Below are 23419 nucleotides of genomic sequence, written 5' to 3' on the forward strand. Positions count from 1 at the left end.
ATTTACCTGATGAGGATGATTCAAAAATCCTTCTCCACTCCCCCATCATCGTTTTAAAGTACATATCTCATTAAGAAACAAAAACATTCTTATATAATGGATTAATTCATCAAATATTTACACCAAACTTAAATGCCAAGTACTGTTAGAATGGGCTGAAACTCAGTACTGTACCATCCCTTAAACATTTAAAATTTTCCACCTTTGAGGCTTGGCTACCATAAACCAAATGTTCTCTTCATCTTCACGTGTAAATGAAACCACCTCATTTTCTCAAATACCCAATTACCTTGCAGTCCTCAGATCCCGAAGGTCCCAGCTTTTGCTTACCTGACTTGTATTTCTTATTTTTGCTCTTCCACCTTCATGCAAAAACCTTTCCAGTTTTGAGGCTCGTGCCATTCTCCTATACTATTCTCCATCGTTTTTTATATGCCAGTTATCAATTTATTGTCTATCAGTTCCAAATTCACCCTTCTTTGCTCTACTCTGTGATATGAGAACTTGACCTTACAAACATTTCTCCTTTGCCAGCTAGCACAATGTTAGGTTTTGTCAATAGAGGGCACTGAAAGGACACTCAAAGGCAATAACAGCAGGAAGTTACTTCTCATCAGGGTTCCAGTCCTCTATTTTTAAATTCAGTATGGAAGCCCAGTGGTCCTCAACAACCCGCTCCAGCTGTACCCTCAAGCCATGCTCCTCCAATCTGACAGCTCTACCAAATTTCTTTGCCATAGGCAACTGTGTGCTCCTGTGATAGCCATACCCTCTTCAAAGAGGCCAAATTTCAGCCTGGGGCTGAGGGAGAGGCTCTATCATAAGTCCTCAAAGTTCCTTCACTATCCACATTACTCCTCAATGTAGAATTGATAATTGCGCTTCTTTGCACCTGTTACTTCTGGACCCCCTCAGAGCAAGGCTGGCACTTTTTTAAGGCCTGACAGCAAATGTTTTAGGCTCTGTGGGTCAAACAGTGTGTCACAATTCAACTCTGCATGAAAACAGACACAGATAACATAAATGAATAAGGCTGTGTTCCAATAAAACTTTATTTACAAAAACGGGCCAGATTTGTCATGTGAGCCATAATGTGCCAACTCCTGCTTCAGTCCTCTTTTACCCCTTATAGTAATTAATTACCTTTTACTAATTAACAATTCTTTAAATTTCCCTGTTCAAAAAACTACTATAGTTTCTGTTGCCTGACTTGGCCCCTGACTGACTGATCTGCCTTGCCACTGACATGTGGTCACTTCCCCTACTACCTGCCTTATTTTTGCTCTGGACATTTATCTCTATATTCTATAAGAAGCCTCAGTTACATAAATGTCCATGTGGGGCTTCCCTGGTGGTGCAGTGGTTGGGAGTCCACCTGCCAACGCAGGGGACACGGGTTCGGGCCCTGGTCTGGGAAGATTCCACATGCCACGGAGCAACTAAGCCGTGAGCCACAACTACTGAGCCCTTGTGCCACAACTACTGAAGCCCGCACTCCTGAAGCCCATGCTCTGCAACAGGAGAGGCCACCGCCATGAGAGACCCGTGCACGGCAACGAAGAGTGGCCCCCCGCTCACCACAGCTATAGAGGGCCCACACGCAGCAACGAAGACCCAACACAGCCAAAAAAACCTGTCAATGTTGAAAATTCACAGCATCTTCAACCCCATATTTGTACCCTATCAGAATCTTAACCACAATACCATATTCTGATCATAATCTCCTTTGCTTCCAGCCCTCACACCCTCATTCTGACCAAACCTGTTCTCTGAGCTCAGAGACTTCTCTGCTTCTTCTACCAGGCAGCTAGTTCTTCTAAAGAAAATCTCACAACCCTAAAGATCCAACAGTCTCCAATTTCAGCAGGCATCTGCATGCCATTTAACATTCCTTTTATGAGCCCTGGTCAGCTCTCTTTCCCATTCCCCTTAGAAGATGAAGCTAACCATTATTCCCTGCCTCAAAACCCCTACTTGCCGCCCTAACTTCATTTTAGTGAAATAAATTAACATCTTATCCCTAGAAAACTAAGACCAGGAGGGATCAAAACTTTGCAACTTCCTGACCTCTCCCATAAACCTACCTAAGAGAAATCAAGACATACATCCACACAAAGACTTATACATGAATGTTTATAGCAGCATTATTCATAATAATGAAAAACTACAAACATTCAAAATGTCAGTTATTGGGTAACTGGATAAATAAAATGTGGTATATCCATACAATGGAAGTATTCAGCAATAAAAAAAAATTGTGGATACATACTACATGGACAGAGCTTAAGAACAGCATGGTACGTAAAAGAAATCACATGTAAAAGATTACATAAGGTATGATTCCATTTACAGGAAATCTCCATTAAAGGCAAATCTACTGAGACGGGAACCAGATCAGTAGTGGTTTGGGGCTGAGGATGGGAATGGGGAATGACTGGAAAGTAGTACACGGAAACTTTTGGGAGTGATGAAAATATCCTATAAGTGGACTGTAGTGACAATTATACAACTCTACGCATTTGCTAAAAGAATCATTGAATTGTACACATCCAATAGGTAAATTTTATAGTATATAAATTATACCTCAATAAAGCTATACAGAGTCACTATTATTTCTGATAAGATGGTCAGTGAAGAGCTCTCTGATTAGACAACATTTGAGCACAGACGTTAATAAACTGAAAGGGTAAGTCATGCAAGTATCTGGGGAAAGAGCATTAAAAGAAGGGATAAGCACAAGGGTCCCAGCTGGGGAGCATACCTGCAGATCAGCTAGAACAAAGGAAGAAAGGGGTAGGAAGCCAGATCAGAGAGGTAGTGGGTCAGAATGTGTAGGGCCTTGAAGCAACAATTAGGGATTTGAATTTTACTGACTGAGATGGTAAACAGTATTTTGAACAAAAGAGTGGCATGATTTAATATTTTTAAGGGTTTACAAATTTTATTAATCTTTTCAAAGAACCATCTTTTGGCTTTGATTTTCTCTTATTTTACATTTGCTTTCTGTGATTATATTCATTTTTTTAAATAATTTTTTTATTTTGGAACAATTTTACAGAAAAGTTGCAAGAATAGTAAAGAGAGTTCTCATTCAACATTAAAGGAAAATGGGTTAAGTAACTTCTTACATAACCATGTTAAATTTGTCAAAACTAAGACATTAACACTCATTCAATTACTATTACCTAAACTGCAGGCTTTCTTCAGATTTCACCAGTTTTTCCACTAATGTATTTTTCCTCTTCTAAGATACAATCCAGGATACCACATTGCATTTAGTGATTTATTTTTAAAAGATAATTTTGGTTGCCTATTGAAGACAGGCTACAGAACGACAGGTAGAAGCTGGAAGACCAGTAAGGAACTACTGTTAACTACTATAGCTGACTAGGAGTATAGTTTTGGTAGTGATGAAGGGTGGTCACATTCTGAATGTATTTTCGAGGCAGAGCTGACAGGAATGAGACTGCATATGGGATGTGAAATACCTTTTTCTTGAGAAATAAAATATGACTACAAGGTTTTGGCCTGAGCAAATGGAAGGACAGAGTTGCCATTTATTAAGAAGGGGAAAACTGATGAATAGATATGAAGGATAGCATAAAAATTCAGTTTCATATATCTTAAAATTGAGATGTCAGACATTCATATAAAAATATCAAGTAATAGACATTTGAATCTGAAGTGATGATCAACATATGTAGGGTATTTAAGGACATGAGATTAAACGAGATCACCTACGATGTGAATACAGAGAGAAGGAAAGAGGTCCTAGAACTGAGCACCCTGGGCATTCTAATGTTATAGAGGTCAGGAAGATAAGGAGATCATAAGGAGCTCCGAAGCCACAAGTAAGAGTGAACACAGAGCAGACACTGGAAGTAGGAGAACCAAGAATGTGATATCCCAGAAGCCATGTGAGTATTTCAAGAAGGAAGAAAGGATCAACTCTATCAAACACGATAGAAAAGTTGAGAAAAAGAAAGACTAAGAACTTATTACTGGAATCCTGATCATTGAAGTCCTTGATGATCTTAAGTGCAGTTTCAGAGAACCGTTGAGAATGAAAGCCTGGTTGGAGTGGGTTCATAAGAGAATGAGAAGAGAGGAAGTGTAAGCAGAAAAAACAGATTAACTTTCAAGTTTTGCTATAAGGAGAACAGAGAAGTAGGGTGATTGCTGCAGGGGGATGTGGATTTTTTGTTTTATTATAAGATGGGAGTATACCCATGGCTCCATCCTTGAACTTTTTTTTTTTCTCTACCTGCAGTGGTTTTCTCGGTGATCTCATCCAGTTTTATGGCTGCAAAATATTTATATTCTGATGATTCCCCAGTTTATTATCTCCAGCCTGGATCTCCTCCATTAAATTCCAGACTCATATCCAACTGCCTACTCAATATCACTACTTGGATGAATAATAGTCATCTCAAACATAATGTCCAAAACTGAGTTCAGATCTTCCCCACAAACCTGTTCTTCTCTCAGTTTTCTACATCTCACTAAAAGCAACTCCAAATTTCCAAATGCTCAGGTAGAAAACCTTGGAATTATGCTTCTCTCTCTCTCTCATGCTCCACATCCAATCTATTGGTAAATCCTCCTAGCATTAACTTCAAAATTATCACAGAATTCAACCCCGTCTCATCACTTCTGGTCCAAGCCATCATTCTCTCTCCTGTGACTAAAAAAAAATCTTCCTCATTCATTTGTTTCCACTATTGCCCCCTTTCTCACTCTATCCTAGCCTAGCAGACCTTATACATACCAGGCACACTTCTCCCCCAGATAACCAGGTAGCTTCTTCCTCTCCTTCTCCAGTTCTTTACTCAAGTTCATTTTCTCAATGAGGCCTTCTCTGATTACCTTATTTGAAATTGCAACATTACCCTCCTCTATGTTTCTCTAATAGCACTTACCACCTGATATAACATATACCTTGCTAGTTTATTTTACTACCTGTTTCCTCTAACTAGAATGTAAATTCTCTAAAGGGCAAGGATTAGTTTCTTTTGTCCCCTGCCACATCCTCAGCACCTACAACAGTGCCTTGAGAGAGGAGATACTCAGTAATATTTGTTGGATAAATCAACATAATTATATATTGATAAAAAGTATAACAGTAGCTAGAAATCTGGAGGTCATCCTACACTATTTCTTCTTCTCTTACATCTCATTACCTATCAAAATCTAACCAATTTTATCTACTAAATATTGTTAATCAGTCCCTCCTCTTTACCTGTACCACACTCACTGTCTTTTACATGGACTACTATCAAAAACTTTCCTAAGTAGTCTCCCTGAAACCAATCCTGCCAAGCCTAAATTTAACTTCCACAATTTGGCCAGAGTGACTTCAGAGCTCAAGACTAAACAAGTCACCCACCCCACCACACTCCACTTCCTACCCTCTGCTTAAAACACCTTGAATGGCTACAGGAGGGGTCAACAAACTTTTCCTGTAAAATGAAAATAGTAAATAGTTCAGGCTTTGCAGGACATATGGTCTCTGTTCCAAATATTCAACTTTAGTATTAGAGCACAAATGCAGTCATAGAAAATATGTAAACAAATGGATGTGGCTGTGTCCCCCAAATTTTTCTTTACAAGAATGGGAAGTGGACTGGATATGGCCCCCGATCTGGAGAATAAAGTAAAACTCCTTCACGTGAATTATATGGTGGCAATTTATATCTGGCTATTTCCAATTTCATCTTTCAACCTTCACTTCACACTTTGTATTAGAGAAGTGCTTACACTTCCACATATGTATCACACCTATGTATTTTTGTTCACATGCCCTTCCCAACTATCTTCTAGCTAACTCATACTGTTTAAGACTTGGCTCCGGCAGCATCCCTTCTTAGAGGCCTTCCTTGAACCTTCAAGTTGGGAGAAGTGCCCCTCATCAATCTCTCAAAGGACGCCAACACACACCTCTATTCTACATTTACTATGTTGAAATTCTGTTTAAATCTTTCATCGCTAGTTTTAAGTTCCTGGTAGGTGGGGATTAGGTCATTCATTTTCATAACTCCAGCATCTAGCATATAGCAAGTATTCAATAAATGCTTTTTGAATTGAAGTGAAGGTTCCTCTTAGTAATAAAGCTGAGGTAACTCAAGCACTACTGAGAATTTTTGTTAATATGTTGGGTCAGAAAACAAGTTATCAACTTCAAGAATATAGTTTAAATAGTCCTTCTAAAATATTAAATCTAATTCCAACATTAGTATTTAAGAGTGTACAGAGAAAAGAATCTTTAAATCATCAAGCCAAAATGTGAATTAAGACTTACTTCAATTTGAAGAGCCAGTTCCACTTGGTTGTGATAAGAATCTAAAAGGTCTTCAACAGGATGTCTGAAATAAAGAAGTTATTGTGGCTGAAAGATACCATATGCAAAAATGATTGTTTTATTCACCAAAATAAGTGCATTCACATCCAAAAGTAATGTTTGAAAACCTGAAATTAATGTTTTAGATGCCACACCTTGTCATGACTTCTTTATAAGGTTTTTCTATTTGATGCAGGTGTTTGTTTAAATCCACAGGTGTTTCATCATCTTCTGCCTAAATAAACATACAGACAAATGTTTACCAAATAATGAAATCCATTCTTTGGTCTTTCTATTGCCAAATTAAATAAGGTTAAGTGTATGATAAATTCTTGAAATGAAAGTGACTTTTGAGAACCGAGGCCTCTGCTATAGAGAGAGAATGGAGAGCTAAAAGCACTTTTAAAGATGGCTGACAGCCAAATGAAGGTGGGGTGGGAACCAGATGAGAAGAGATCATCTGAATTTCTGCATTTTTTATAATGATAATCAAATTTCCTTCTACCTTACCTTCGATAAATAAGGCACTGGTCTCTTCAACCATAACCCTTATTATTCAAAATACTCAAAAACATCATGCCTTAAGAAACTGAAAAGAGAAGTTACTAATGATTGCTAAAATGTACTGAATTTTGTGAAATAGTTTCCACCCAAGTGAAATAAATTCTACCTAACATAGGAGCAAAACCTAGGAAAATAAAGAAAAGAGAAAGTAGAAATGATTGATATTTTTCCTCCTAAAATTCTACCAAATGAATGATTCTCTTTAGAGGTTAAAAGTCATCAAGTTATACAGTAATAAAATGGTCTAATTTCTTGCATTCTATTTTGCTTTAACCTCAAAAGAAAGTACTATAGTTTTAAAACAGAGAATTAGTTTTCATTTTGTGAAAAATAATGTGTTTTTCTCAGTTTGGTGCAAAGGTCAATGTGGATCTTTTTCTCCCCAAAACCATATTTAGCATTCAAAATCTTTCTTCTTCCTCATTTCTCCTTGACTGACCCTGATGTTTTCATTGTGTAACTTGTGTAAAACTATTACAAGCCAAACTTTTATAATTCCTCCACTTTGATTTTCAAACATGCCTCCAACTCTGAGTAGTATGCTACCTAAACCTCCATGATTGAAAGTCTCCCCCCGGTCTGCTAAAACTCTCCCCACATCTGCTTTATCCTGTAGGGGATAAAGCGTGCCTCACTCCCAGTCAAACCCAAAACTCTCAGAGCACGTACACATTGCAAATTGGCTGATTAGCAATTATTTAGAATTATATATTAATCTAAACTAATATTAATCTAAAATTAATATTTAATAATATCTAAATTAATCTAAAATTATTTAGATTCAACCAAATGCAATTCAGTTATAGGGTACACACTTACTGTTCGGGCCAGATTTTGGCACATTGCGCTGAAGGTCAAAAGTTGTAGTTTAATCTCTGTGTCCCATTTTCGACAGTTCTGAATATGTTCATGACTTCCAAGACAATGATTACTGTTAAAATATATCAATTATTCATCAATGTTATTCTCCTCAAACTAGAAATTATTCAGGAATTGAAGAGAATGGTAAAATACAGAGATTTTTTTTAACCAAGTGTGAGCATTTAAATAGAGAAATAATTCTACATGAGAAGAGTTAAAGCAAGGAAGAAAGAAGATGAAGACAAACGAGGAAAAAAAACAGGGACAGCATTTCTAGTAGGTTCAGAAAAAGATTCATATAATGATTATTTCAGGCAACTAAAAGGAAATCACAGCTAAACACTGTGTATAAAGTAATACTGCATGCTACAAAGGGAAAACGGAGTCCCTAATGATGTAACTATTGCCTCTCTGCAGAAAGAAAAACAACTTTAAATTCACTTGTCAACCAACTGCCCACCATTCTTCCCATCTAAGACTATCAGCTTCTTAAGGGCAAGATCCTCTACTGTCTTAGACACGATGTCTTGGACAACGTATATCTTAATATAAGTTAACTGATCCAATAAACCAATTCACTAGGACACAATGTGGTTTTAGATTATAAATTTAACTTGAAATTTTTCTAATTTAATCCATTAAAATGAGATTTCCAAAAATGTTGCTCAATAATTAAATGAATACTTACTTCTGTAGCACTTCCTCTTGACCACAAACTTTAAGAACATAGCTGCCAACATCTACTTGATTCAAGTCATCATGTACCCAGCAAAGGGCTTGCATTATTATGATTTCTACAGTAGAACTCACTGTAAAAGAGTTAGTCATCATTTTCATTGTATACACTCAACTCTAAGTATATACCTATTCAGACTGTATGTCTTACAATCTAAAACAGCACTATATAAGAGAACTATAATGCAGGTCACATATATAATTTAGAATTTTCTAGTAGCCATGTTGAAGAAAGTAAAAAGAAACAGATGAATCTAATTTCAATAATATATTTTATTTAACCTAATATATCCAAAATATCATTTCAATATATAATTGGTATTTCAAAATTACTAATGGGATATCTTACATTCTCTTTTCAAAGTAAGTCTTTGAAATCCAGTGTGTATTTTACAGTTATAGCACATCTCAATCTATATTAGCCATATTTCAAGTAATCAATAGCCACATGTAGCTAGTGGTTATCGTATTAGACAGGGCAGATCTAAGCTAAGAAAGCCACCTCTGTTTTACAGACTCCTCCAAAAAGGATGACATTTAGCAGTGTCTCGCAAACAATTATTTGAACCAAATCATAAGGAAAAAGAATCACCATTTTAAACATTTGACAGTTGCCTGGTAAATTATCCAATGAAGAATAAAAATATAGAAAGTAGGAAGTATTATTCAATTATCATTCTTCACAATAGCTGGATACTAAGATTACAAACCATTAAAAACGAAAGTAACCTATTTCTATACTTAGAGCTTTTATGTTCAACTTAGAAGACAGTGACTACATTCAGAATTCATGAAAACTAACAGCTTGGCAGAAAAGGCCATAAAACCTCTATCTAATACAACAGCTACATTTCTGAACACATTTATATGTATCATAACAGTTATTATTTAAACACACAAAGCACTTCTACTATAAAATGGTTACATTTCTTAAAAGAGATGTACACTATAAATGTGCACATTTATGAAGCACCAAACAATAGGCATTTGATATATTTTTAAATGAATCAGATCTTGATATATCAAGTCAAAATTTGATACAAATCAAAACATTTGCTATCAATGCTTATCCATGCTTATTTCAATCAAGAAGCTTATTGACCTTACTTTCCTTCAATTTTAGTATTAATTCTTACTGCATACGATTCCCCAAACCAAAATTTAAGGTATGTTTAAAAAGAATAAGTCTTCCTTTAGAATATAAAGAATAGGACTATAATTAGCCTTGCTAGCTAATGCTTTTGGGCTTTGGCCAAGAGCCACTGATTAACCAAATTACTCAGCGTCTTTCAGAGAAATATGTAGTTATAAAAGTAAACTGTTTTTTCTCTAACCCAAACCACAAAACTATCCATATGAACGCCAATTTCTAGAAAAGGATAACTAATGCATGTTAAGTATTTTACCCCCCCACACACACACACACAGAGATTTTTAAAGGATACCTAATGATAACTGAGTCAGATTATTAAAAGAATGATAACATTAACATTTTAAACATTTTCTCCCTAATCAGAGCAAAACAAGATCGTTGGGGAACTATGAACCTACCATCGCATGTAAAGGTAACTGGTAGCTGAAATCCTTCAATTTCAATGGAGACCTTCACACTAGCATTTTCTCCACATATGTTTCTTTGCACTGTGACTGGACTTAACAAATAGCCTGGATTTGTGCAGTGATTGGTATATGGAAAGCTGGTCTTCAATCTATTCACAAAAAACAAGAAATTAAATTCTTTTTTTGAAAGCTGCATTTGAGAGCTCTGAACAAGGCTTTGCATGCTTATAGCCATTCAATTCTGTGTTACTGTCCAATTCTAGAGCAGCTCAGGAGAAATGCAATGAATGAACCCCTGTCAAAGCTCCAAAACATCGGCATTTGGCTTTTAAAAAACAGAATCCAAGGAAAGAGATTAAGTACTGCCAGGACAGTTTTGGTAACACTATCAACATCAACAAAACACACACTGGATACACAGCATTAAATGAGGTTCTCTGCTTCAGATTTTTGGCTAAACAGTATAATTTCACAAAATGTACATTTTTAATGAACCACTGACAATACAGGTGATAGACCTAAATTGTAATTGCCAGAGGGATGAAAAGTTTGTTGTCTTTTTAAAATCTTTTTTTCTGACATCCTTTTTCCTACACACTGTTTTTGGTTGTTAGCATGATAGAAAAACATAGACAATGGGTTTTTACAGTGCTATGAGGCCTTTATTCCCTCAAAGTGATTTCTAAGACTTCAGGAATGGCAAAAAAATTGCCTGTGAAGTGTTCCTGGTATTCATAGTAGCAAAATAGTTTAAATTTAAATATATAAGCCAGGTGTATGGCTCATCTCCAGATAGCACTCCTATTATCTGAAGACAAAGGAGGATTTGATGCCTTCTTTAAGCCTGTGGGCTTCCTTTAACTGACTTTCTTCTGGAAGTTGGAAGACAAATTCCACTTCTCCCATCTGCTTTTCACAGGGCTATAAACGGAATGAATGCTGGAAGTTTTATCTATTCGCTTCTGTAGAGATTAAAATAATCAAGTTATAGGAACAGAATAAAATAGTTTGAGTTGACAATAAGAAAGGTTCTGGAGAGGCAGGCAGCAAGTGTAACTATTTGTGCACTACCGCTAGAGTCAGACTTCCCAAGTTTAAATCCTGTTTGTACTACTTACTAGCTGTGTAATCTTAGGCAAGTTATTGAATCTCCCTGTTGCTTCAGTTTCCTCTTCTATAAAATGGGGATAATACTACTACTAACTTCATGGGGTTGTTGTGAGAATTATGTGAATTAAGTTTATAAGGACACTCAGAACAGTGTCTAGTACATGGTAAGCGTTATAAGCATCTCGTCAAATAAATGAATAAATCTGGTTTCTGCACTGTGATCTTAAGTGCCACAAAGGATCCAATATTAAAAAGAAATGTAATTGAAAAAAAAGGTAATATAAAGTAATAAACTTAAATTGATGTTGGAAATGCACCTTTAGATATGGACACATTACCTTCAAATATTTGATTGCTGCCAAGCTTACCCCTCTGTAACACAATGACAAGACCTTCACAGGACCCAGCCTAAGATTTTTTATTGTTTCTCACATACTTGGTATTTTTGTTTCCTATGAAACAAGAAATACCATATGAAATAAGATACAGCAAATCACGTAGCTAACTAATATATAAAACGGTAAAGAACTTTATCTATATCCAAGGAAGCCTTCAATTTTCAGAAATCCTTAAGGATGATAAAAGGAAAATCAGAAATTCCTGATGACAGTTCAGAAAACAAGGATTTACTGGATAAAAATTCTAGTGATAAAAAGTTACATATAAAAATGAGGGTTTTGGGCTTCCCTGGTGGCACAGTGGTTAAGAATCCACCAGCCAATGCAGGGGATGTGGGTTCGAGCCCTGGCCCAGGAAGATCCCACATGCCACGGAGCAACTAAGCCCGTACACCACAACTACTGAGCCTGTGCTCTAGAGCCCGCGAGCCACAGCTACTGAGCCTGCGTGCCACACAACTACTGAAGCCCGTGCACCTAGAGCCCATGCTCCGCAACAAGAGAAGCCACGGCAATGAGAAGACTGCGCGCTGCAACAAAGCGTAGCCCCTGCTCACCACAACTAGAGAAACCCCGCACACAGCAACAAAGACCCAACGCAGCCAAAAATAAATTAAAAATAAATTTATTTTAAAAAATGAGGGTTTTTAATTGAATTGACACTACTTTATAAGAAACTTGAGTCAGCGTCATTTAGAATAAAATTAACTAAATGCAGAGGTGAAAACCTACAGGGAATCCTTGGGATCAAGACATTGTTGTAGAATATAAATATTAGATTGGAACCATATATGAGGAAAGGAAATTAAAGGCTATTCAGAACGACAAGTGTAAAGTGTAGTTTTTCATCTTACCCTAGGAGACCACAAATGAAGCAGCAAAAATTTCCACTGGTATCTAACATTCCTCTGAGAACTTTCTCTGGACCTATGTAACTAGTAGATACAGCAAGTTTTGTCAATTATGATGAGTGTGAAAGGAAAGAAAAAAAAGAAATAAAAACAAGAAAAATGCAGTAATAATTAAATGCCCCGATTCAAAGTATTTTACAGAACTTTAAACTGAAAGTGACCCTTGAGATCACTAGTCCAACTCCCTGATTTCACAGAAGCAAAAAAAAAAAAAGGCCTAGAAGTAGGCTTAACTGTAAACAAGTATCACCCTGACAATGTTACACTAATGTCATAGCTGAATTAAAATAATGAAATTAATCATTTTAGGAGATTTCAAAAAATGAGGCATTTACTAAGAGTATAAATACTTGTTTTTAAAATCAGCACACTGGAAAAAATAGAAAGTGACATTAATTTCTTCAAGACATCAAGACTTCTCCTGACTCCAATCTCCAAGGTCAGAGGGGAATGAAAGAATTTTCTAGAACATGGCTTCAAAAACACCTCTCCCTCTTACTTCTCTGAAACATTTGTTGCAATCCCACTCTAACAGAAATAAATTACAAAAAGAATTCATTGTCTCTAGTTCATCTGAGGTTTTAATATTACATAAGCCATTTGTGTGTGTGTGTGTGCGCGCGCGCGTGTGCACACATAAATAAAAATGATCATTTTAGCTTAGTGGCAGAGTTTGTGTAAATAACACTAAGATTCAAATGCAGAAAAAAAGGCAGATCACAGAGAGCCTAATTTCTCAACATGCAAAGCTTAAATGCAATAGTCACTCAACACAGTCTAAATAGACAAGGCTTGTTTGGAAAGAAAATTTTAAAAACTCGATGAACACATATCAGATTAATACCAAACCATTAAGATAAAACACATATCAGATTAATACCAAACCATTAAGATAAAAGATTATTTCCAAACTGTTAACCACACATACATAATGGTATAATGGAATAAGGCACAGGTAATTTCTAATACATGCAATTTGCATTCTCAGTCACCTAAATGTCTCTTCTATTTTAAACGTCTACTGAAAAATATGAGTTTTAAAAACACAGTTAAGAGTAACCTTTGGGCTTCCCTGGTGGCGCAGTGGTTGAGAGTCCGCCTGCCAATGCAGGGGATGAGGGTTCGTGCCCTGGTCCGGGAAGATCCCACATGCCATGGAGCGGCTGGGCCCGTGAGCCATGGCCGCTGAGCCTGCGCGTCCGGAGCCTGTGCTCCGCAACGGGAGAGGCCACAGCAGTGAGAGGACTGCGTACCGCAAAAAAAAAAAAAAAAAAAGAGTAACCTTTTCAGGAAAGAAAAAGTGACTACTGATATTTTTCTTCTTTTTTTTCCCTAAGGTATCCTGAAGAAAAGGAATGCTGGTTAAAAGGTGACACACAGGAAGATAGAATTTTAATGAAATGTTACCAATAGTCTAGAAAATCTAGTTAAATATAATAAGTCCCATATCATAAAAATGATGAATATACTCGAAAATGATCTGGGAACCCCAAACTCTGCTTTGCTTAAACCACACTGGTGAAAATACTGGATTCAGAATAAATCTCCCAGTAGTGATCTACTTTTCCTTCTTTTTTTAAAAAATAAATTTATTTATTTGTTTGTTTTTGGCTGCGTTGCGTCTTTGTTGCTGTGCACGGGCTCTCTCTAGTTGCCGTGAGCGGGGGCTACTCTTCGTTGCGGTGGGTAGGCTTCTCATTGCGGTGGCTTCTCTTGTTGCGGAGCACGGGCTCTAGTTGTGTGAGCTTCAGTAGTTGTGGCATGCAGGCTCACTAGTTGTGGCTCACAGATTAGTTGCTCTGTGGCATGTGGGATCTTCCCGGACTAGGGATTGAACCTGTGTTCCCTACATTGGCAGGTGGATTCTTAACCACTGTACCACCAAGGAAGTCCCTACTTTTCCTTCTTTTGATAACAGATCTCATCCAGTTGGCCACAATGTTTGTTGTTCCACTCCCTCCTTCCGTGGGATTTTTCTATCTGGTGCTGACTGAAAGGACTCTTCCCTTTCTGTTAACAAGACCATTAGAATATCAAAGTCTAAGCTATCGGTGGCTATATTCCCTGCCTTCAAAACTCCATCTCTAGTAGAAGCCAACATGCATGGTGAAAGGGCCCAGGGAGAAAAGGGAGGAAGAAGAGTCCAAAGGGAGTAGGGATCAATTAGTGTGTGAATTCCTGGATCTTGCTGTCACTGAGCTCTGCCCCATCCTCCCTCTTTCTGCTATACGGGTTTGTGAACCAATACATAACCTTCCTTGATTTATGCTAGTTTAAGATGGGTTTCTTGCAGTCATAACAGAAGTCCTCACTAATACAGTGAAATGATGGAAAGAAAACACACCAAACCAGAGGTAATGGAGACCTGGCTCTGTTACAGACTAGCTGAGTAAACTTTGGTAGGTAACTTCTCTGAGTCTCAGTTTCTTCATGTATTAAGAACACTGGACACATTTAGGATTAAAAGAACATTTTAGAAATGCATTTTTCTAACCTTCAGAAAATATATTTGCTCCTCTAATCTTGCTTGTTATATCATCTCTTAATTCTAAGTAGGACAATATTTTGAATGCTAGAAAGTTTATGGCAAAACTAAGTCTCCCTATAAAGGAAAAAAAGGCAGGGACTTCCCTGGTGGTCCAGTGGTTAAGAATCCGCCTGCCAACACAGGGGATACAGGTTTGATCCCTGGTCCGGGAAGATCTCACATGCCATGGAGCAACTAAGCCCGCACGCCACAACTACTGAAGCCTGTGCGCTGTAGGGCCCACACGCCACAACTACTGAGCCTGTGCGCCTAGAACCCGTGCTCCGCAATAAGAGAAGCCACTGCAGTGAGAAGCCCATGCACCTCAACGTGTGCAGCAATGAAGATCCAGCACAGCCAAAAAAAAAAAGGCATTTTCTGGGCTTCCCTGGTGGCGCAGTGGTTGAGAGTCCACCTGCCGATGCAGGGGACACGGGTTCATGCCCTGGTCCGGGAAGATTCCACATGCCGCAGAGCGGCTGGGCCCGTGATCCATGGCCACTAAGCCTATGCGTCTGGAGCCTGTGCTCCGCAATGGGAGAGGCCACAACAGTGAGAGGCCTGCGTACCGCAAAAAAAAAAAAAAAAAAAAGGCATTTTCTAATTCTAATGAAACTTCTATGTTTAAGCCATATTCTCCCTCGGTAATAGAGTATCAGAAATCTACTGTCTGACCTCAATTTTTCCTTCTAAATACTCAGAACGCTAACAGGTTCAACTGTAGTTTGTGTTAATGTACCAATTAACTGATTGTTTTGACATTTTAGCCACAGGGAGAAAATAGTTAAAACTTAAAAAATTTTAGAATTAGTAGCACTAAGCTGGTTAAGATAAATTTTTAAAAATTACTTAATAAAAAATAATCTTTATAAAGAAAAATTCCTTACTTTGTAATGGATTGACAAAAAGCTGCCACTTCCTCATTCTGTACTTCAATTTCTTGTAGAAGAGAACTTTCAGCTGGCAAAGTACTGGTCCCATTTGGGCCTTTCTGTAATGAAAAAGAGTGTTTTTATTTTAAAAGTAAAAGATCCCCAAAACGCTAAATAGCAATATAGCACAAACATATTTTTATGAAAACATGTACAAAAATATGGAGGTAAAATAAATCATATCAGTAACAAAGTTTTAAAGTATGGATTTCTATCTTTGTAAAAGTAATGCCAACTAAGCCTTTTTTTTTTTTTTTTAAATTTTGGCCAGGCCGCATGTCATGTGGGATCTTAGTTCCCTGACCAGGGATTACCCTGCGCCCCCTGCATTGGAAGTGCAATCTTTAACCACTGGACCGCCAGGGAAGTCCCAAGCCTTATTTTAAAGTTCATTGGTTTTACTTGCTCAGAAGTAGAAATAGGACTGGGAGTCTGGACTACTACCCTGCGCCGAGTCCTCCCGCTGCTTTCCCTGCTGTCCGCCCCTCTTGGCTCCGTGATGCCCGTGGACCTCAACAAGCAGTCTGGGCCTTTGAGCCTGCAGGAAGTGGATGAGAGGTCGCAGCAGCCACTGCAGGTCAAATACGGCGGGGCAGAGGTTGACGAGCTGGGTAAAGTGCTGACACCCACCCAGGTGAAGAACTGGCCCACCAGCATTGCATGGGATGGCCTTCATCCAGGTAAACTGTATACTTTGGTCTTGACAGACCGGTATGCTCCCAGCAGGAAGGACCCCAAATACAGGGAATGGCACCATTTCCTAGTGGTCAACATGAAGGGCAACGACATCAGCAGTGGCACAGTCCTCTCTGATTATGTGGGCTCTGGGCCTCCCAAGGGCACAGGCCTTCACCACTACATCTGGCTGGTTTACGAGCAGGACAGCCCACTGAAGTGTGATGAGCCCATTCTCAGCAACCGATCTGGAGACCACGGTGGCAGATTCAAGGTGGCGAATTTCTGCAAAAAGTATGAGCTCGGGGCTCCGGGGGCCGGCACGTGTTACCAGGCCAAATGGGATGACTATGTGCCCAAACTCTACGAGCAGCTGTCTGGGAAGCAGAGGAAAGCCAGGAGATGGACATCGTCCCAGAGTTCCCAAGCAGTGTTTCAGTTTAGTGATGCATGTAGATTTCTTCTCTTCCCCCTGCCCTGAGGCCTGAGCAGTAAGATTTAGGTTTAGGGTGTCTTTTCCTTCTGCCTGTCCTCTATAATTCTAGCGGGTTTATGTTTTGATCAAATTTGAACTCCGTTTTGGTGGGGGATACTTTGGTACTAGGATGGGGTCATCCAAATGTTAATATAACAACCCAGACGTTAAAGAGGAAAAAAATTCTGGTAAAAAGACCAGGTCTGCAGTATTAGAACAGAGCATCAAAGAATCTTTAAGGGAGGTTGAAAAAACGAAAAGATTGATTGCCTCTGCCTTTGTGAGCCCGAGCCCAGGGCTGTGTGTGACGGCATCTTCTGGCATTTGTTTTCAGGGCCCTGTCTCTCACTAAGACAAGCAGGGGCCGGCATGTCCACTAGCCCCCAACGTGATACATCTCAGGCTGGTTACTGGCTGTCAGTGTCCCGCTCTGGCTCCTTTAAAGAGCAATACTGGAAAAAGCAATAGGGAGAGAGTCACTTTGCTGTTAAAGCTTGGCCATCTAGATGGGCTGCGGGGCTGAGTGAGAGGTCATCAGAAATCCGAACATCTGTACGTGTTAAACTGATCACTCGTTGGTGTAAGAAAAGCTGGTCTGGAGTTGCTGAATGTTGTGTTAATTCTGCTATTTGCTTATAGTTGAATAAAAGTAAAAACATGTGTAGATGGAAAAAAAAAAGTAGAAATAGGCTGTACTTTGTATCAGTCAATAAGAATGGAACGCTAAAGACATTTCCATTCAAAATCTTCCAGAAATGAACACTTCAGAAAGTTAACAGCTGAATGAAATTAAAGGACTAGGCTCTGTTTTAAGAAAATGAAGATATCAAGCCCATTTGGGACTCCTCTAATAAACCAGGAATTCTATATATTCAACTTAGGTCTCAAATTCCAAGAAAGCATCTGGTTCTTTATATAAGAGAATGAGTTTTAGGAGTTAGTGGGCATTTTCTACGTTAATAAACTTGTACAAACATCCTGACAGTCCTTCAAAAGTTAAGTTTATGTCTGATCAAAATTTGTGTGCAACATTTAGGAAGATAAATTCACTACCCAAGCACAGCCAAGCAGCAGAGTCCATTTAGAGGTGTTTTGACTTACTACGTAAAAATACTTGATTTAGCGTAAATTTCCTTTAAAATTAAAATGGGAACATTCTCAATTAAAACTTGAGTGAATGAGAACATAGTGTATAAATTTCAAGAGTTGTAATGGATTTCCATAACCATGACAAACAAGAAGATTTTGTCAGAAAATTAAACTGAAAATTCAGGACAACAATTCCTTTATTAATTTACTGCTTTTATAATGTAGCAGAGCCCCTTCTGCTAGAATGTGATATGTACATGGGGAAGTGACCAGCCCTGAGTTCTAGAAAAATCGCTACTACAAATAACAGAGCTCATGGGAAAAACAGAGTTAAGGCAGACTACTCAAAAATCAGTGTAATCGGGCTTCCCTGGTGGTGCAGTGGTTGAGAGTCCACCTGCTGATGCAGGGGGCATGGGTTCGTGCCCCGGTCCAGGAAGATCCCACATGCCGCAGAGCGGCTAGGCCCGTGAGCCATGGCCGCTGAGCCTGCGCGTCCGGAGCCTGTGCTCCGCAACGGGAGAGGCCACAACAGTGAGAGGCCCGCGTACCACAAAAAAAAAAAAAAAAAAGTGTAATCAAAGCCCTAACTAAAACAATAAGAAGTCTTTACAGAAACACTAGTGCAGTTAAATCTCCACTTGAATTTGCACCTTGAATTATGGTCTTTGATCCTCTGAAGCCTCCTTAAACCCTGGAGCTCCTGCTTCCTAATTTGTTATATGGATTCTGAAGGGCATTTGCTTCTAGTGAAGACCAATTTCAATGAAGTTAAAAATATACCCCAGGATGTAGACTTCTTCACCAAAGTTCTTAATGCAAACAGAAATGTCTTCTCAGCTTCTCTGTCTGCACTTACTGTTTCATCAGAGTGCTTAACCCTGTGGAATGTGGAACTGTTCTTGTAGCCACCATTTTCACTTCTGCAGGACTTTCAGTGTTTTCCTAATATTTTCCTGTATTACTAAGATATTCCCTTTAATTATGAGAGTTTGTTCTAGATTGCTTTGAAATGTTAATATGCTGGGAAAGATTATTTTTGAACGAATGCTACCTCCCCATTATACTGGCATCAATCCCATATTTACCAATTACAGAAGTTAATCTGTGTTACAGAAACAAGTATTGTAGCAAATAGACCATACTACCTGAAAAATGGATTTTTATACTTCTAAAGAAATCCTCTGGTTTGCCACTCCAAGTCTGCCACAATCTAATCCAATAGTATTTCCCAGAACTTCCCAAGTGAATATTATGTCCAAGTTAGTTTGAATCATATCCTGTTCCTATGAAACACAAACTGAACTATCTTGCCTCTGAATCTTTGTCTTCAATGTCTTCCTCCTAACCTTCCCTCACAACACAAGTCAAAGATCTATTAATTTTTTAAGGCCCAATGGAATGCCACTTCATCTACAATGTCTTTTATGAATATTCAGTATGAAACATTTCTTCCCTCCTAGCATTTCTAAGTACTTAGTCTGAATCAAACACCAGTATCATTACATCCTGTTTTATATTTGTCCTAATGTGAAAGCTCCTTGAAGACAAGAATCAAATTTAACTGAATTTCATATTTTTGTAAAACTTTATATCCAGTTCATAAGGAACCCAACCATTGGTTCAATTTGTTAAATGTTCTGCTCCCTCTAAAAACAAGTTAAAATTTACTTCCATAGAACCAATGAATTTGCCATAGCAGTCATAAAACAATGAAAAAATATAAGGCACTATGTAGTTCCTTCAACTGTCTCCTAAAAAGAACAGCAGTAATTTTCATAATTAATATCTGATTCTATAAAATAAGTCTTTTTCTAATTATTATTATTATTAAAAATAATATCTAAATTACAGTGAGATACCACCTCACACTCACTAGGATAGCTACTATTAAAAACAAAAAACAGGGCTTCCCTGGTGGCGCAGTGGTTGGGAGTCCGCCTGCCGATGCAGGGGACGCGGGTTCGTGCCCCGGAGCGGCTGGGCCTGTGGGCCATGGCCGCTGAGCCTGCGCGTCCGGAGCCTGTGCTCCGCAGCGAGAGAGGCCACAATGATGAGAGGCCCGCGTACCACAAAAACAAACAAACAAACAAAAAAACCCAGAAAACAACAAATGTTGGCAAGGATGTGAAGACACTGGAACCCTTGGGCACTGTTGGTAGTAATGTAAAATGGTGTAGCCACTGTGTAAAACGATGTGGTGGTTTCTCAAACAATTAAAAATAGAATTACCATATGACCCAGCAATTCTACTTCTGGGTCTATACCCAAAAGAATTGAAAGCAGGTATCAAAGAGATATTTTTACACCCATGTTCATAGCAGCATTATTCACAATAGCTAAAACATGGAAGCAATCCAAGTATAAACCAACAGATGAATTTTTGGAAAAGCAAGCAAACTGAGGCATACAGTGGAATATTATTCAGCCTTAAAAATAAAGAAAATTTTACAATATGCTACAATATGGATGAACCTTGAGGACATTATGATAAGTGTATAAGACTGTCACAAAATGACAAATATTACATGATTCCACTTATATGAGGTACTTAAGAGTATTCAAAATCATAGAGACAGAAAGTAGAATGGTGGTTGCCAGGGGGAGGGGAGAATGGAGAGTTACTACTTAATAGGTATAGAGATTCAGTTTTACAAGATGAAAAGTTATGGGGATGGTTGGTGGTGATGGTTGCACAACAATGTGAATATATTTAATATCACTGAACTGTACACCTTAAAATGGTTAATCTGGTAATTTTGTTATATGTATTTTACCACACAAAAATATATCTAGCAATTACTGAGCATTTCTTACATGTAAGGTTCTGCTGTAAGAAATTTAGTCATGTATGTATGTGTGTGTGTGTATATATATGTATGTATATATTATTTATTTCTCACAAAGCTCTAGTAGGTGGGTAACATTACTATTATCCCCATTTTACAAATTAAAAAATGAGGCACAGAGAAGTTAATGAGGCACATGAGGTCACATGACTAATACAATCAGAGTTAGGATTTCAACCCAGGCAACCTAACTTATTCACTATGCCATTCTAGTACCTCACAACAAAGTCTCCTGGAAAAAAACCCTTTAAAACACGAGAGAAAAACAGCATTGTGACCTTTGCAGGAGCAATGCTATAAAAAATTCGTATTTTTGTTGACCTAGTAACCATCTTTCCTTCTTTAACTCTGTTTTTCATGTTCCACTTATTAATAGATTTTGAATCTCCTTAGTGGCATTTCTAGATGCTTTTTTTTTTTAAATCAAAAAAGTAGTTTTTACAGTGCCTTTCATGTATTAGGTCCTTTCAAGCAAGTTATGTTTCAAATGATGGTGACAGAAATAGATTATAATAACTAATTATCTAGTCATACATCAAGGTAATAATAGAATCTGGAAAATTAACACAAATGTTCTGCTCACAAAGTAAACAACAGCTGGGCTGCCAGTGATTTCATCTGTACATTAACATTAGCATTTTTTTGTTTTTTTCCACTCTTTCTGGAACCAAAAACAATTTTTTAAAAAATTTCACACCTATTCCCTCAACTCTTGCTCCTGATCCCTTCCTCAAACTCTAAACAACTTAAGCATCAAATCATCTCTTTCCTCCACTCATCTTGCACAAACTTTTATGCAGCACTCCTGGCTTTCTACTACATACTGCAGTTATATGCACATACATTTTGTCTCCCCCTTCTAACCCGAGTTCTTTAAGGATGAGGTCTGTGAATGGTTAATATTTGTAGCCCACACATTTTGTCCTCAAATTAAAAAAAAATTTTTTTTAATAAGAGCCTTTCTTTTCTTTTAATATTTAAACATTTATTTAATATTTATTTAAGACCCAGCTTTGCCGGGTCTTAGTTGTGGCATGCAGGATCCTCATTATAGCACACGGGATCTTTTAGTTGCAGCACGTGGGCTTCTTAGCTGTGGCATGCGGACTTCTTAGTTGCGGCATACAAACTATTAGTTGCGGCATGTATTCAGGATCTAGTTCCCCAACCAGGGCCCCCTTCATTGAAAGTGCAGAATCTTACCCACTGGACCACCAGGGAAGTCCCCTCAAATATTTTTCAATGAATGAAAGAGGCAAATGATAATAAGAAAAAATCCCTAATGTCATTATCCAATATATGAAACAAAGAGGTTTGTGGGGGAAGATACTGAGTTCTCTAGTAAATATTTTGGGTTTGGAAATCCATGGAGATGTTTGGTCATCATCTAGAAATACTCTATTACAAAATTCTATTCCAGAGCTAAAGACAAAGAACTGGGAATCATCCAATTTCTGCACTTTTCTACAGGGAAATTTCTCTCTGCTAATTGTTGTCAGCATCTATCAGGATCACTGACAGAGCAATATCCCAACCAAACGGATTTTGGGTCTAAGTTCCATCAAAAGGAAAGTCTCTTCAGGAGGCTGAGGAATACCTAAGGGACTGCACCTACTGGACATCAAGCTGGGACATCTCTTTATACACATAAGAATGGAGAGAGAGAGATTTATTATAAGAAATTGGCTCATGTGATTATAAAGGATGCCAAGTCCCAAGACCTGCAGTCTGCAAACTGGAGACCCAAGAGAGCTGATGTTATAGTTCTAAGTCTGAGTATGGCAGGCTTAAGACCCAGGAAAAGCCAATGTTTCAGTTTGAGCCCAAAGTCAGGGAAAAAACCCCAATGTTCCAACTCAAAGACAGTCAAGTTGAAGGAATTCCCCTTTTTTGGTGGTAGGGTCAGCCCTTTTGTTCTATTCAAGCCTTCAACTGTTAGGGTGAGGCCCACCACTTTAGGGAGAGCAATCTGCCTTTACTCAGTCTACAAATTCAAATATTAATTTCATCCAGAAGCATCATTACAGACATACCCAGAATAATGTCTGACCAAATGTCGGAGCACCCCATAGCCCAGTCAAACTGACACATAAAATTAATCATCACTGCATCTCAACCATACACAGCCAAGGAGTCTAGATCAGTAGCTTTCAAACTCTATCTCAGAGCCTCAAGAATAAAGCACTGACCGAGAGAGAACAGATATATTAAAAACAACCAAAAACAAAACCTTGGGGGAGTGCCTATATTTAGAAACTAGACAAGGAAAACAATTCAAAGATTACAGGAGGAAAACTAGGAAGTAGATTTAACTACGGCAATACAAGAGAAGTTTCAAGAAAGGAACGTGGTCAATTGTTGCAAATGAAGCAATAAGGATGGACAGTGAGTATGGT

At 38.1% G+C, this 23419-nt stretch overlaps 1 protein-coding gene and 1 pseudogene across 2 annotated transcripts in view; one reads left to right on the top strand and one right to left on the bottom strand.

Moving 5' to 3' along the window:
* The window catches only part of PIK3C2A (phosphatidylinositol-4-phosphate 3-kinase catalytic subunit type 2 alpha), a 103218-nt gene that overhangs the window by 39808 nt on the left and 39991 nt on the right, over positions 1-23419 (bottom strand). For both annotated transcript variants that reach the window (XM_029207906.1, XM_029207905.1), the window contains 6 exons: positions 15891-15994; positions 10049-10206; positions 8451-8571; positions 7721-7832; positions 6493-6572; positions 6299-6362 (listed from right to left, as the gene is read on the bottom strand). In XM_029207906.1, coding sequence (XP_029063739.1) covers positions 6299-6362; positions 6493-6572; positions 7721-7832; positions 8451-8571; positions 10049-10206; positions 15891-15994 — 639 coding nt within the window. The remainder of the gene's footprint in view (positions 1-6298; positions 6363-6492; positions 6573-7720; positions 7833-8450; positions 8572-10048; positions 10207-15890; positions 15995-23419) is intronic.
* On the top strand, positions 16104-17146 carry LOC114886838 (annotated as a pseudogene).

Source organism: Monodon monoceros, unplaced genomic scaffold, assembly GCF_005190385.1.
Source record: "Monodon monoceros isolate NGI ecotype Baffin Bay Population unplaced genomic scaffold, NGI_Narwhal_1 Super_Scaffold_7, whole genome shotgun sequence".
Classification (NCBI taxonomy): domain Eukaryota; kingdom Metazoa; phylum Chordata; class Mammalia; order Artiodactyla; family Monodontidae; genus Monodon; species Monodon monoceros.